Source organism: Anas platyrhynchos, chromosome 1 (genome assembly GCF_047663525.1).
Source record: "Anas platyrhynchos isolate ZD024472 breed Pekin duck chromosome 1, IASCAAS_PekinDuck_T2T, whole genome shotgun sequence".
NCBI lineage: Eukaryota > Metazoa > Chordata > Aves > Anseriformes > Anatidae > Anas > Anas platyrhynchos.
Genome location: NC_092587.1, coordinates 146,666,648 through 146,679,218, shown reverse-complemented (window position 1 = coordinate 146,679,218; position 12,571 = coordinate 146,666,648). Strand labels below are relative to the sequence as shown.

Below are 12,571 nucleotides of genomic sequence, written 5' to 3'. Positions count from 1 at the left end.
ACATTCCGTCATTTCTCATCTGAGCCAAAAATCCAGAAGGAGAAACCATCATGAATTCAAAGCGAATTTTTAGTGAAGAAAGAGGAAAAATGTTCCATCTCCTCCAGCTTCTACTTTCTAGCTTCAGAAAGGACAGAGCCCTAGGTCTAAGAAGTCTGAACACTTTCTGGAAGTGTGATCAGTTGATAGACTTTGACATTCAATCAGCTGAGTAAGGAATGGAGTTGGCTTTTATTTCTTGTCAGGTAAAATAATGCTGTGTTTGGAAATTGATACTAGAAGTATTGTACAAGTGCATACATAGTTAAAAACCTTCAGTGTAAATGGTCATGGGAACATTTTAAGAATAAAAACTTTCAGGTAAGTAACTTTTAGATGAAAGAGGAATAAAAGTACCAGTGAGTGAGATTAATTGAATCGTATCCAGGCACTGGGAGAAGAAAATGGGAAGTCTGCTCAAAGTTGAACTGGAAGATCTTAAAGCCAACAGAAATGTAGATCTCAAAATTGAGGAAAAATTCTTTAGACTGAACTGGATAAATACAAATATCTAAAAGGGGAATTGGAATAAGCAAAGAGTTTGAGAGAGATGTAATTCGTAGAGGAAATGTCTGAGGCTAAGCAGCATAGTGATGAAATACAAGCTGAGATTTACTGAAGAGAATTTAAGCCAAAGATATGAAAGACACAGGCATGTAAATAAAAAGAGTAAGGAAGGAAGAGCAAGATACCTATTCAGTAAAATGAAATAGTCAACTGTAATCTAGCCATGACCCCAAGCTAAAGAAAATTAACCAACAACAACAAGAAACCTGCTTTTGTCTTCAGAAAAGGGAAAAAAGGCATATGGAAGAGATGAGAATGAAAAGATACATGAAAATGTGGTAATGTACAAATTGAGCCAAGCAACCTAGGCACTGTTCTTAGAAAAAACTTAAATTGTTTTTTCTTTTTAGTGCCATCCATCCCAATTGCTAAATCTAAACAGAACTGTGCTCAGTCTCAGAGCACTTTATTTACCTCTACAGGTGACTTTGGATGTGTTGAAAAATGCATAAATTTCCAAGCCATTTTCAGTGGAACTAATACATATTTCCATTCAATCTAGATCATAACCTAAAGAGAATTTCTTTGTTTGCAGAACTAGGAACCTATTTCAGATAAAAGGGAGAGCAAATAGTTTTGGTCCTGTAGTAGAACTTCAAAAGATGGCAATGAATGTTAGTGAAGATGGAGAATGAAGTGCCGTAATTTAAGGAATGCTCTAAGAATCTAAATTCATATATTCTGATCTGAAAGTATTTTCTAAAATGTTTAGTTTAGAAAAGAGGCGCATGCTTTTCTGGGCCAGTGACTGAGAGAAGCCCTTCTCAAGACATACATTCTCTTTCTGAGATACTAACCCTTTTCTGGTTATTGGTGACACATCTATTAACTGCTACAAGCTCAGCTTATTTTTATAACGCCGTGGTGAGGAGCTCTTTTGCAAAGGTCCTTTCTTATCTTTCTAACATTTCCCTCAGCAGTACTTTGTAATTCGGCTATCTAGATCTTAAATGGGCAGCACGCTAGATTTGTGGGTCTAGTAAAGGCTTTTGTCATCTGTGTCATGTGCATTGGCAAGATGAGCTAACTCGTCCTAGACTGAGCTGTATTTTGATGATTATCTTTCCAGTTAGGGGTAGGGTTGTAAATACTAACGCTGAACAAAATTGAGAGGCCAATCGCTTCTTTTCTACATGTTCATCTCTCTAACAGAAGAGGGGGAATGGAAATAATAACAAAATGATGAATCGAAGACAGCTGCTGTGATGAGAAATGTATTACACTATTAGGAAAATCCTGGATTAATTAGTGCCGGATGAGTTTCCGTGTAGACAGTTAATAAAATTGTGTTGTCCATTCAACGTGTCTGTCTTCCTGTAATTTCTAGAAAAGTTATAAATAGGAGGAATTATATAAAGTTCATTGGAAAGCAGTCTTCTATCCATCAGCTCCAGACAGCCATTTTGGAAGGAGTGTATGGCTCTTTCGTAATCGCTAAGGACCCCAAGGAGTTTTCTGTTTTCTTCTGTCTCCAAGCTCTGTCAGCCTCAGCAATTTGCCTTAGTTTTATAAGGTAAAATTTGTCTGGTAGCATTGCTGTTCCCTGCTGGGGATGCTAGGTGTATCACTGTTTGGCTACATATGTCTTAAGCAATGGAAAACTTGCTTACCCTTAGTGAATTTGTAGCGTTATAAAAATACTTTACCGTAAAATAAAATTGGCAAATAGCAAATAGAGAGTGTATGAAACATAATCTAAAATTAATCTTCGAGTTACCTTTACAGGGTCTAGAAAATGGGATTGAATTTCTCAAAAGCCTGGCAGACAATTTAGAGCACATTACCTTCAGTCAGGATGGTGGTAGGATCATATTGTGAATGTGTTCGTGTTTCAGATAGAGCTGAAGCGTAGCCAGAGCTGCAGAGCTAAACATTGAACAACACCATTGTGTGTAAAGGCTGTCAAGTCGGTAAAGGTGTTACGTTACTTTAATAGCTAGTGTGATGTTTTAATAAAAGAAACAACAGGGAAGCAAGAACGAGGTGCACACACTTAGATGATATTTAATGTCAGTGGAACAGGCAGTGAAGTCTGTTCAAAATTTAGGAAGGAAGGGAAGAGGATGGGGAGGAAGGAAAAGCTTGCTGTGCACTGGAAGTGTTGAGGATGGAAAAAAACATAACCAGACTAACTGAACATCTACTTGCTACCCCAAGGCCATGTTTCATTATGAATTCTTCTCTGTGATTCCTAATACCTTACTATTAATAATATCAATTAATAATGATTAAAATTAAGCATTAATTTAATTAATAATAGTTGTTTAATCGCAAGTCCTGAATTTCATCTGCATCCTGAGGTCGTGATGCATGGAATTCACCTGCTGCTTACCAATTGCATTTGTAAAATTGTGTAGATTTTTCCCTGTTACCTAACTAGCTTGTAGAGAGGGGTTGCCTGAAAAACAAAATGCTTTTAATGGTTAACACTAATGGAATTTAAATGAATAAAAGTAGACAGAAAAGTATTTAGGACACATAAGTCAAATGTGCATGTCTCAGGAGACATCTGGCCTTGCCTGTGAGCACTGGGCATGCTTATGTTACAGTAGAGTTATTCACAGATACATCTCACCTGGAGGGTGTTTATTGTGCAGTGCAGTACTGGGTAAGTGTGACAGCGGGGTTTGGAAGCAATATAGTCCCACAAACTTGGCCGTAGCGCTGAATTTGAGATGGCTTGCTCAGGGCAAGGTGCTGGGGAATGAAGATGCTAGGAAATAAATATTAGAGTAACTTGTTCCAGTAGTACGTATAGATCTCTTTTAACAAGTCATCCTTCATGTGATTTTGCTGATTACCTAGTTATTAGCTAAAGGTATATGCAAGTCAGATGCCCTTATCGTTGTTCCTAAAAGTACATGAAAGCCTACTGCAAAATTTTAAATACTGATAAAGTACCTGATGTATTTGCTAGCTAATAAATGCTGCTTTATTTTTATATATATGTATATCTGCTTTCTTAATTAAAATGAGTACTGTAAAAATAAGATTGTCATCTTTTGAAAGATTATGCTTGACAAAATGTAGTTTGTCTTTACAGGATTATGTTGGTGAAACTCCTATTCATAAAGCAGCACGGTCTGGTAGTGTGGATTCCATAAGTGCCCTTGTGGCTCACGGTGCGCAAATAGAGTAAGTGAGGTGGTTTTTTTTTGTCGTTGTTGATTGTTGTGTGTTTAGCTGACTAACTTAGACCGGTAAACATAGATACTAATACCAGAAAGAAAAATCAAAACAGCAGACACATGATTAAAAGACAGCTAGACATGTTCAACTGTAATAAGGCCCAAGATGTTTTGCATGTCTAGTAAAGTTTATTTAACTGAAGTTGTACCAGTGTGCTACATTAGTATTGCATTTATATGTGATATATTAAAAAAGGGATCTCGCTTCTGTGAGATGGCCCCAAATTATACACTTTATCTAGTATGTAGTTACTTTTACAAGTAATTTACACCTTACACTGGTGAATAAATACAGAAAACAATGCAAAAGCAACATTATGTGCAAAATAGCATCTCTCTCACACACTCTTTGCAGTTAGTTTAATGCTGTTTGTTAGTGTATTGTGTATATTTGCCCTCTTAACTTTTTTCTTTAAAGGTTTATGTACTGCAAACACATTCAGAAAATCTCACAAACTTTTGCAACTTACAGCATGGACAAAATGGATGCAGTTTTCACCTAGAAATGTTGAGTATAAGCTCTATGGCTTATAATAATGTAAATACTTTAGAACTTTGTTTTAATTAGAACTAGCCTTTTTTATCTTAAATGGTAACTAGTTACTGTATTTTAACCTGCAATGTGATGAAACTATTGAGTTGTAAGTCAAATAAGAATCGTGTAGTTAATTTCCTGTTTTACCCTTTGGTTTCCATCTTACTGGTTTTGTAATGCTGCCCTGATTAATCTACCATAAAATTTAACTTTTTCAATGGTATCATAGAGTAGTCAGGAAATACAGAACCTTTAGAGTTAATAGTAATGAACAAATTGCTTTAGATGAGAGATTACTTCATAGAAAACTTATAGTGAGGTAACTCATGCAGCTGGCAAGGTCAGTTATTGACAAGTTCATGAAATCAGTTGTAAATTCATAAATTCCCATTTTGCATTCACTTCCAGATGTGTTAAGATAAACTTGGATTTAAATTTACTGTGGAATTGAGCAAACCTTAATTATCGTCATCAATTAGTATGTAATCTTGTGATTTTTCAGAAAGCTTCCAATCAAAAGAGAAGTTGCAGAAGTGCATAAACAGCATGAAATGAGTGACTTGAGTCTGATGTAAATGAAGAGAAAGTGTTACATCCATAGAGATTCAAAATTAGGAGCGGAATGGCTGAGGTTGGAGATGTGGCTGCAACTTTAATTTACATACTGGAAATGTGGCTTTTTTAATGTCGTATTTGCAAGCTCTAGTCAAAAAATTTGGTATGTGTTTCCGGCCTTTTGAGTTTTTTTAAACAGTTTTAGGAACAGGAAATCGCTTGAATTTGCAATTTTCTAACTTTGAATTGCATCTGTGTTAGAGTAGGATAGACTGGTCACAGCTTCTATAGGTCCTAACCCTTAAATGGAGCAGCATAAATGTTCCTCATTTGGAGGAATTGGATAAAAGTCTGCCCCTGCCATCTGAGAGAGAGTTAACTGACTGATTAGGGTGGAGGATTTATTCTGTAGAATGTAGTGCGCAGGCTCAGGATGTTAAATTAGGCCAAATCCATAGGTATAGTTCTGACATTGATTAACTTTGGCTCATCTGGGCTTGAAAACTGGACCCATATCTCTAATGGTTATGCTGATTTTCTGATTTTTGTAGCATCTTGAAAATGTAGGTGCTCTGAAAGTTTAGTTTTGTGGCTTCAATTAGAAGAAAAGGAGAGGGCCATTTCCATATATTATAGTTCTAATTAAGATATTTTAATTGAAATGATCATTGACTGTATAGGACAAAGGCAAGAGTTTTACTAAATAGAGAACTAAGCACTAACTTAAGACTAAAGTGCTGATCTCTGTTGATGGTGAGCATGCCCTTTTTGTGGAGGTTAGATTTTCTAATGCAATTTTGTCTTTATTTCTTCATACAGTTATGATATCAAAATCTAGTTACATGAAGACGCAATGTCCCTTTTGACTGCAAATGGTCAAATATGCCACTTATCTCTGATATTTATAGTACACATCAAGTATTGCACCATCCCTTATGTAGTTCTATGCAGAAAGTAGAATAGGGATGCCAAGATTTCATTATTACACTAATAATAATCAATAGTGTAATATTGCAAGAAAACTATTTTCTATTTATGAGTGATTATTCAAATACTGCTGTTAAAATAAAGTAAGTTGGACTAGTGTAATATTCAATATCAATGTCTGCCCTATTCCTACCTACTTCACTTGTTCGGTTATGTTGGAAGCCAAAGAATATTGACAGTGGTCCAGTAAGGATAAAAGTAATCGCCTGATTTGAATTGTTCTAGTTCACTTTATTTCAGGTTTGTTAGTGTATTGCTTTTGCAGAGAAATACAATATGTTGCAGTCTCTAAATTTCATGAAGTTGTTGCATTGTTTTTCTAATTGATGAGAGAGAATTTGGGACTCTATTCCTGTGTAAATTTTTTAGTAATATTAAAAAATAATAATTGTACCCTAGTGAAAATATTTTGATTTTTTTTGTGGTATTTACCTTCTCATTTTAGCTGAAGCATATTCTGTGCACAGTATGTCCTACAGCCATAAAAATGGTTGCTCCACTAACTATGGTATTCATGGACCCTTGAAGAGGGGGAAGCAGGTGGTCACAATGTCCTCATATGAGTGAAAAGGTTTGCTGTGTAACTGACTTTTTAATGTGGATAGTACCTTTTAAAGTATCCATAATAACTGCTGGATTTTCACTGAAACGGCATAATTAATGCAATTTATGTATGGTTAATTGTGTATTATTTATAATGGTGACAAACAAGTGTCCACAGCTCTTTACAGGGAAAAGCCTTCTTGGTGCCATGTTTTGTTTTGCTCTTTTACACTATTTTTGAAATGCTGGATATCATACAGTTTCAAAGATTGTATCACAGCATGTATATAAATACAAAATTCACCTATAAACACAGGATACTATTGAATCAAAAAAACAGTAAGCAGATGCAGCTGTTAATTATACTAATTTGAACTTAATTCTCTCATTCCTTGGCTGTTTCAATGCATTTCACTTGTGCATCATCATGTTCGCTTCTTTTTGTATAAAAAATCTTCTGCAATTGTCACTCGAACAGTTGCTTATTTCTTAGTGACTTGATTTAGAGCTAGAAGAGAAGTTTCAAATGCAATATTCTCTTGGGATTGAGATGCACCCTAAGGGTCAGGATGTGGCTCGCTATGCATCCATCCAATTGAACACGAGTACTGGCTCACTTCTGAGTTTCATTTGGTCAAAATGCTTGAGTATTGGGATAGGAAGTCTTCATATTTCCTTACCAGAAATCTTGCAGTCTTTGGAGAAATCACTTTGTATACCATGATGGGATGCTGCAAGACCCTGAAGAGTTACTTTTCCATTCTGGTTTCTCATGCTCTGCTTGTCAGGTCTGGGGAAAGTAACTGACGTGCTGGAATAAATAATACCCATGCATCTGTTTCTACCAGATGACAGATTTACCATGATGTTATAATTCTAGCTGAGGCAGATATTTTGGCCACTTTCTTATTAAAGCTGTCTTGCATTTGTTTAAATACGTAATTTCGCTTCTCCTATAGTGCCTGAAGCATCCTATCTCCAGTATGCAGTTTTGCAGCAAGAACTTTACTACCATTCTTTGACGGTGGCTTAATTTTAATTCTTTGCAAATTCATGTGTCATGAGCTACATTGCGATGCTTGTAAAAAAGCATCCTTAACTTCATTTTACTTCTTCACAACAGCTCTTCATCCTTCACAGCAGAAATCTAACAGATTCTTCTTGGTTCCTTTCGATTAGCCAATTGTGAAATCCTTGTCGTATTTTCTCTTTGAAGTGCCATCTTTCACATTTGAATTATGACCACTCCTGTAACATCTCAGCTTTCGTTCTTCTCATTTGCACTTTTGCAACTTTACTTTCTGAAACTCAGTCCTCTTTAGTGAACAGACAGAAGAATTTTGTGTAGATTTCATGAGCATTAACAGCAGAAATCAGCTATTCCTTTGCTACTTCTACCAGTTCCCCTTTTAGGGAAACTTACGTGGCTTGTTCCCTGAAACTGTCTCAGGGTTTTGACATCTCCTCTGTTAGCTGAGTTGCACTTACTACTTGGAAGTAGGTAATGTTTCATCTTTCTGGTTTTCTTCCTGCTTTCTTAAAAACTTAGCAGAGACTTCCAATTCTTTTTAGCGTGTGCTTGTTTTTGTTAGCTAGCTAACTTAGCTACCCAACTATGAATACAGAACTGCAGCCTGTGTGGTGTTCGAATACTTCTGAGTATGGCTGCAATGCCATTACAGTGACATCTCTTAATTTCCAAAGCTGTGCTGCTATACTGATTCAGTGTAGAAAAAGTAACATCCTATTGTCTTATAGTCCATAACCCCATCTTGAGAATAATGCTTCTGATTCTCACTATTTTTTTGTTTAGGAATAGCAGTTAGGTACTGTTTCAACAGAATTGTTCTTATCTGTTAATTAGTATATTAATACTTACATGATCTGTTTGGTACTTTTCAAACTTAGACTGCTTCATACAGTACTCTTTTTGCAAATCTGATTGCCAGCTCCTCATTCAGCAGTCAAACTTTTGGATTAACTACTGCTGCATTACTAGGCAGTATGGTATAACTAAGAAAAACGTGGCTATTCTGTTTTCATTATATATCAGAAACATTTTTAGGGCCTTCACCACAGTATTCACGTAGTTACTGTTCTGCAGTATGGAGGCTACAGGCTTGGGGTCTCTTTCTTCCTTTCCCTTCCTGTATAAATTCATACAGAGAGGCAGAATCAAAGTGTTCTGTACATTTCAGTGGTGAAACTAATTCTTCTGCACAATAATTACGAATAAAGCTTGTTAATTTCTTCCACATTTGGTTTCATACTTGATTGTTGTAGTAGAAGAACTTAATATGATTTGTGACCATGAAGTAAGGTAGTGGTTTGGGTTAGTTTCGAGGAAGGATTTGGGAATACTGAAGCAGGTCATATGTGTACGGATAGCTAATAAATCAGAAAGTGGGAGAGGCTCAGTTTTAGAGTAAATCGGGATGGAAAAGTGTAGTTTTCACAGTTAAAGCTGTTTTGAGTAATTACAGGAAGCTGTGGCAAACTCAGTAGTTGCTGTTCAGTTTGAGAGTGGATTATTCTTGGTGGAGGTGGAATAACAATAGTAGTTGTTGACATAAGTTCAGAAATAGAGAAAAATGTGAGAGGTGGTACTTTTTATAAGTAAAGTTAAATTCTTCATTAAAGCCATGATATTTTGTGACCTCTCTGAAACATAAAAAGGACACAGGATATGGTCCAGCTTGATAGAGGAGCTTAGTCATTAGTGACAAGCCTTTGTGATTTCTAACACTGGTTTCTTGGCTTTTCTTCAGTCCAAAAAGAGACGGATAAGGAAAAATGAGGTGTTACCAAGACTTTGAAGTCTTGATAACTCAGATTTCTGACAGGAATATTAGGGTTTTTTCAGGGGCGAGTGATTTTCCTTTACACGTCAGGTACAATGGAAGAAGTGAGGGTGCAGTGTATTCCCAAATACAACAGTCTGTGTAGTTCTGATGGTTAGTTCTGACATAGATAGGGGTGGCGAACTGCATGAATGCCATGCTCAATCTGCTGGTACGTGTTGACTGCAGAATTGTTAAAGCAAAGAAGTGGCAATTAACTTCTGGTAGTAGATACGTTGATTTGGGGTTTCATTTGCTATTCTAGTTTGGGCGTTTTCAGTTGACTTGATCATAGTTTAACTAGTGTCTTTGAATCTGGACAAAAAAAAAAAAATTAGGCAATTGTAGCATGGCCCACAACATGTTCAGGTTGGTCAGAAACAGTTTTCTTAAATTGTGTGACTTGTGCTACAGGTTATAGGAGTTGTATTTCATTGCATGGAGCTTAGCAAGTCGTGGAAAAGCTTTGGAAGCTAACACTTAGGGAGAATGTTACTATTCTGTTTGAGATCGATTCCTTCTTTCTGTTTCGTGAGATGTTTTCGATACCTGGTAGATAATTTTGTTTTGTTTTGTTTTTGAAGAAAGTCTAAGTTGAAAATGCTCTGTGAAGCTCCTTTAAAGTGGTTTCGTACATGTCGATAGATTCTTAATCCAAAAGATCTTCTGTCTGCTTGAGTAAGAGGACAAAAAAAAATTATGTAGCTTAAAAGACATCCTATTCTCCCTTGTCACACATATTACTGGAAAATAACAATTCCATCTGATATCTTTCATTCTTGATTTTTTTTTCACCCTTTTGGCACAAAAATACTTATTTAAAATTAACTTACCTTTTTTCTTTAGTTTTCCCAAGCTCTTATTGTCCATGATTTTTATACTAAATCTCTTGAACTTTTTTTTCTGAATTTGGCACATTTGGAAAAAAAGCTTGCTTCCTTAATTTTTCAAGTTCTAGGTCAAGTTCTCGTGTCATTGCTTTTCAATTTATACATTCAAGAGAAATAAGGTGATTGTATTCGCTACCAGAGGCATCTTTGAGGACTCTGCATTACAACACTGTTCATCTTTTCAGTTCAGAGCTTACTCTGAACTTTTCTTTAAAAGTCTTCCATAATGCTTTCCTCATTGTAAGCAACTTTTTCTGGAGTTCCTGGTCTGTGCCTAGAAACATGGTAGTAGCAGCAGTGATGGTCCTGATTTTCATATTTTTTTGGCTAAATAACTCTTCTATTGTCTTTAAAGTGGCTGCAATACTGAAAAGAAGAAGCTGCTTTGGAATTCATTGTTGCTAGTGATCTAGGAAACTTCTGCTTTCATTTTCATAGTGCAGGTCTTTTCTGTTATGCAGTGTTGCAAGCATGCTGTCATTTTAAGAGTTAACATGGTCCTTAATACCTTTGTGAGTTGTGTTTAGGAATAATTTATTATGTAATCAAGTATAAACTGAAAAATGTTGATTGCTGCTAGCAGGCAAAGTCACACATTTCTTCAGATAAAAGTTTACTTGGAAATGTGGATCGTTTCTACAAGAGGCTCTGAAAATCTGAGTCCACTGTTCGAGGTCTTTCTTAAAGCATTTAAATTGGAAACCAAATCAATAAATCAACATCTGATGGTGATGAATGTAGGATTTCTAATTTGCATACCGTGGTTAATGAATTCTTCCTTGTGCCAGCATTTGCTCAGTTGTGAGCAAATGTGTCTTACACACGAGAGCTCATTACAGCTGTGTAGTTCTTCATGGACCGTAATACTGATGATGAAACAAGTTTCTTCACGAAGAAGAGCTTCCTTCTTTCCAATATGCTCACCTTGGTACGATTTTGGAGGATGTTCTGAAAACCTCTACCATTGTTTTAAAAGGTCTAAAATAATTTCAGCTGCCACATGTTTTGTTGTGAAATAAAAACTTGGCACCAACTTGCGCCTTTGTAGATGCCCAGTTTGTAATTCTAGCGTGAATTTTTTGTAGCTGTCCCCAGCAGTGGCACGCATCTGTTTAGTTAAGAAATTTTTTTTCTCTTGGTATCTAAAAAAATCAAAACTAATTTATGACTTTTGTATTTGGACACCAAAGGGTTAAAACACTTAAAGTTTAGTATTTTAAAATCACTTTGCTGTAGAAATTTTAGATTAGTATACTGATGTTTATAGGAATTCTTTTCTCACTGTGGGCGTTTTCGTGTTCTGATCTCTTTTTTTCTTTCTCCTTTTGTTTTAATCCTTGTATCTGCTAATTTTTGTATAGGAATAGTTACTAATTCTCTTGAGATACAGCCTACTAAATTTAAAGTAATTGAAGCCATGAGTTGACTGGTAATTTTAATCCATTCTATATAAATTTCAGTGAAGAACTGACAAATTGGTTTCAGGATGAACGTAATGATGCTTTAAAGGCATAAAAGGCTTAGTATCTTGTTGTTAAGGTGGTCACATGAGAATGGCTTACATAATGAATAATGTGCTACAGCACTTTATGTTTGTTAATGTAACTTTTAAGCTTAATGTTGCCTGCAAATATGTGATCCCTTATGATTATAAGTTTCCTGTTTATGCACCATTGCCCGTTTAAATCAAACAGAAGATTCTGAAACTGTGAAAACTACACATGTCAATGTTTTACAGCTACGTAATTCGAATTGACTTGATTTTTTCAAGTAATCCTAGAAAGGGGGAGCATTCCATATAGAAACTGCTGAAACTGCCACAGGTGCTTCTCCGAAAACCTTACAGTTGTGGCATTGAATGTTCAGTATCGCTTCCTTTCTGCACACAAGGCATACTGTTGAGGTATTTGTTGCGGTGATTGGTTTTAATGCTAATCTAGGAATTCAGATATAGAATCTATAGATTTGCATGCTTTGCTTACCCTAATTTACAATTATCTACTTTTTTTTATTTGTAAACTAACAATAGATAAGTTGAGATCAGTATTTTTTAACAGATATTACATTGATATACAAAAACTGTGGTTTATTTTCTTAGATTGTCGCATGGCATTAACAAAAAGCACAGTGAGCTGTAGGTGATGTAATCACTATTTAAAATTGGAGGAATTTTTTGCATATGACTGTTTTTTCAAAAAGATTGAATGTTGAATTTTTGTAGCAAACATTTGTTTTGTTTTTCAAGGTATGTGACATTATAAGTGGAAGATAGAGTATTTCAAGTAGTACATATCAAAGACACAGAAATGTACTTGATTTTTTTCCTTCAGTGAGTATAAAAATATGAACAACTAAAACAACTTAGCATCAAGTTTGTCTAAGTAAATTCAGTATAATTTATAAGTCAATGCAAGAAACACAAGTCTT

At 35.5% G+C, this 12,571-nt stretch overlaps 1 protein-coding gene and 1 long non-coding RNA gene across 3 annotated transcripts in view; both read left to right on the top strand.

Annotated features, from left to right (window-relative positions):
* The window catches only part of ANKRD10 (ankyrin repeat domain 10), a 36,571-nt gene that overhangs the window by 9,852 nt on the left and 14,148 nt on the right, over positions 1 to 12,571 (top strand). For both annotated transcript variants that reach the window (XM_027444220.3, XM_027444225.3), the window contains exon 3: positions 3,650 to 3,741. In XM_027444220.3, coding sequence (XP_027300021.1) covers positions 3,650 to 3,741 — 92 coding nt within the window. The remainder of the gene's footprint in view (positions 1 to 3,649; positions 3,742 to 12,571) is intronic.
* LOC140000894 (uncharacterized) lies at positions 5,032 to 12,047 on the top strand. The gene is made up of 3 exons (XR_011806106.1): positions 5,032 to 5,047; positions 6,317 to 6,442; positions 11,916 to 12,047. It is a non-coding gene; the product is annotated as an uncharacterized lncRNA (long non-coding RNA).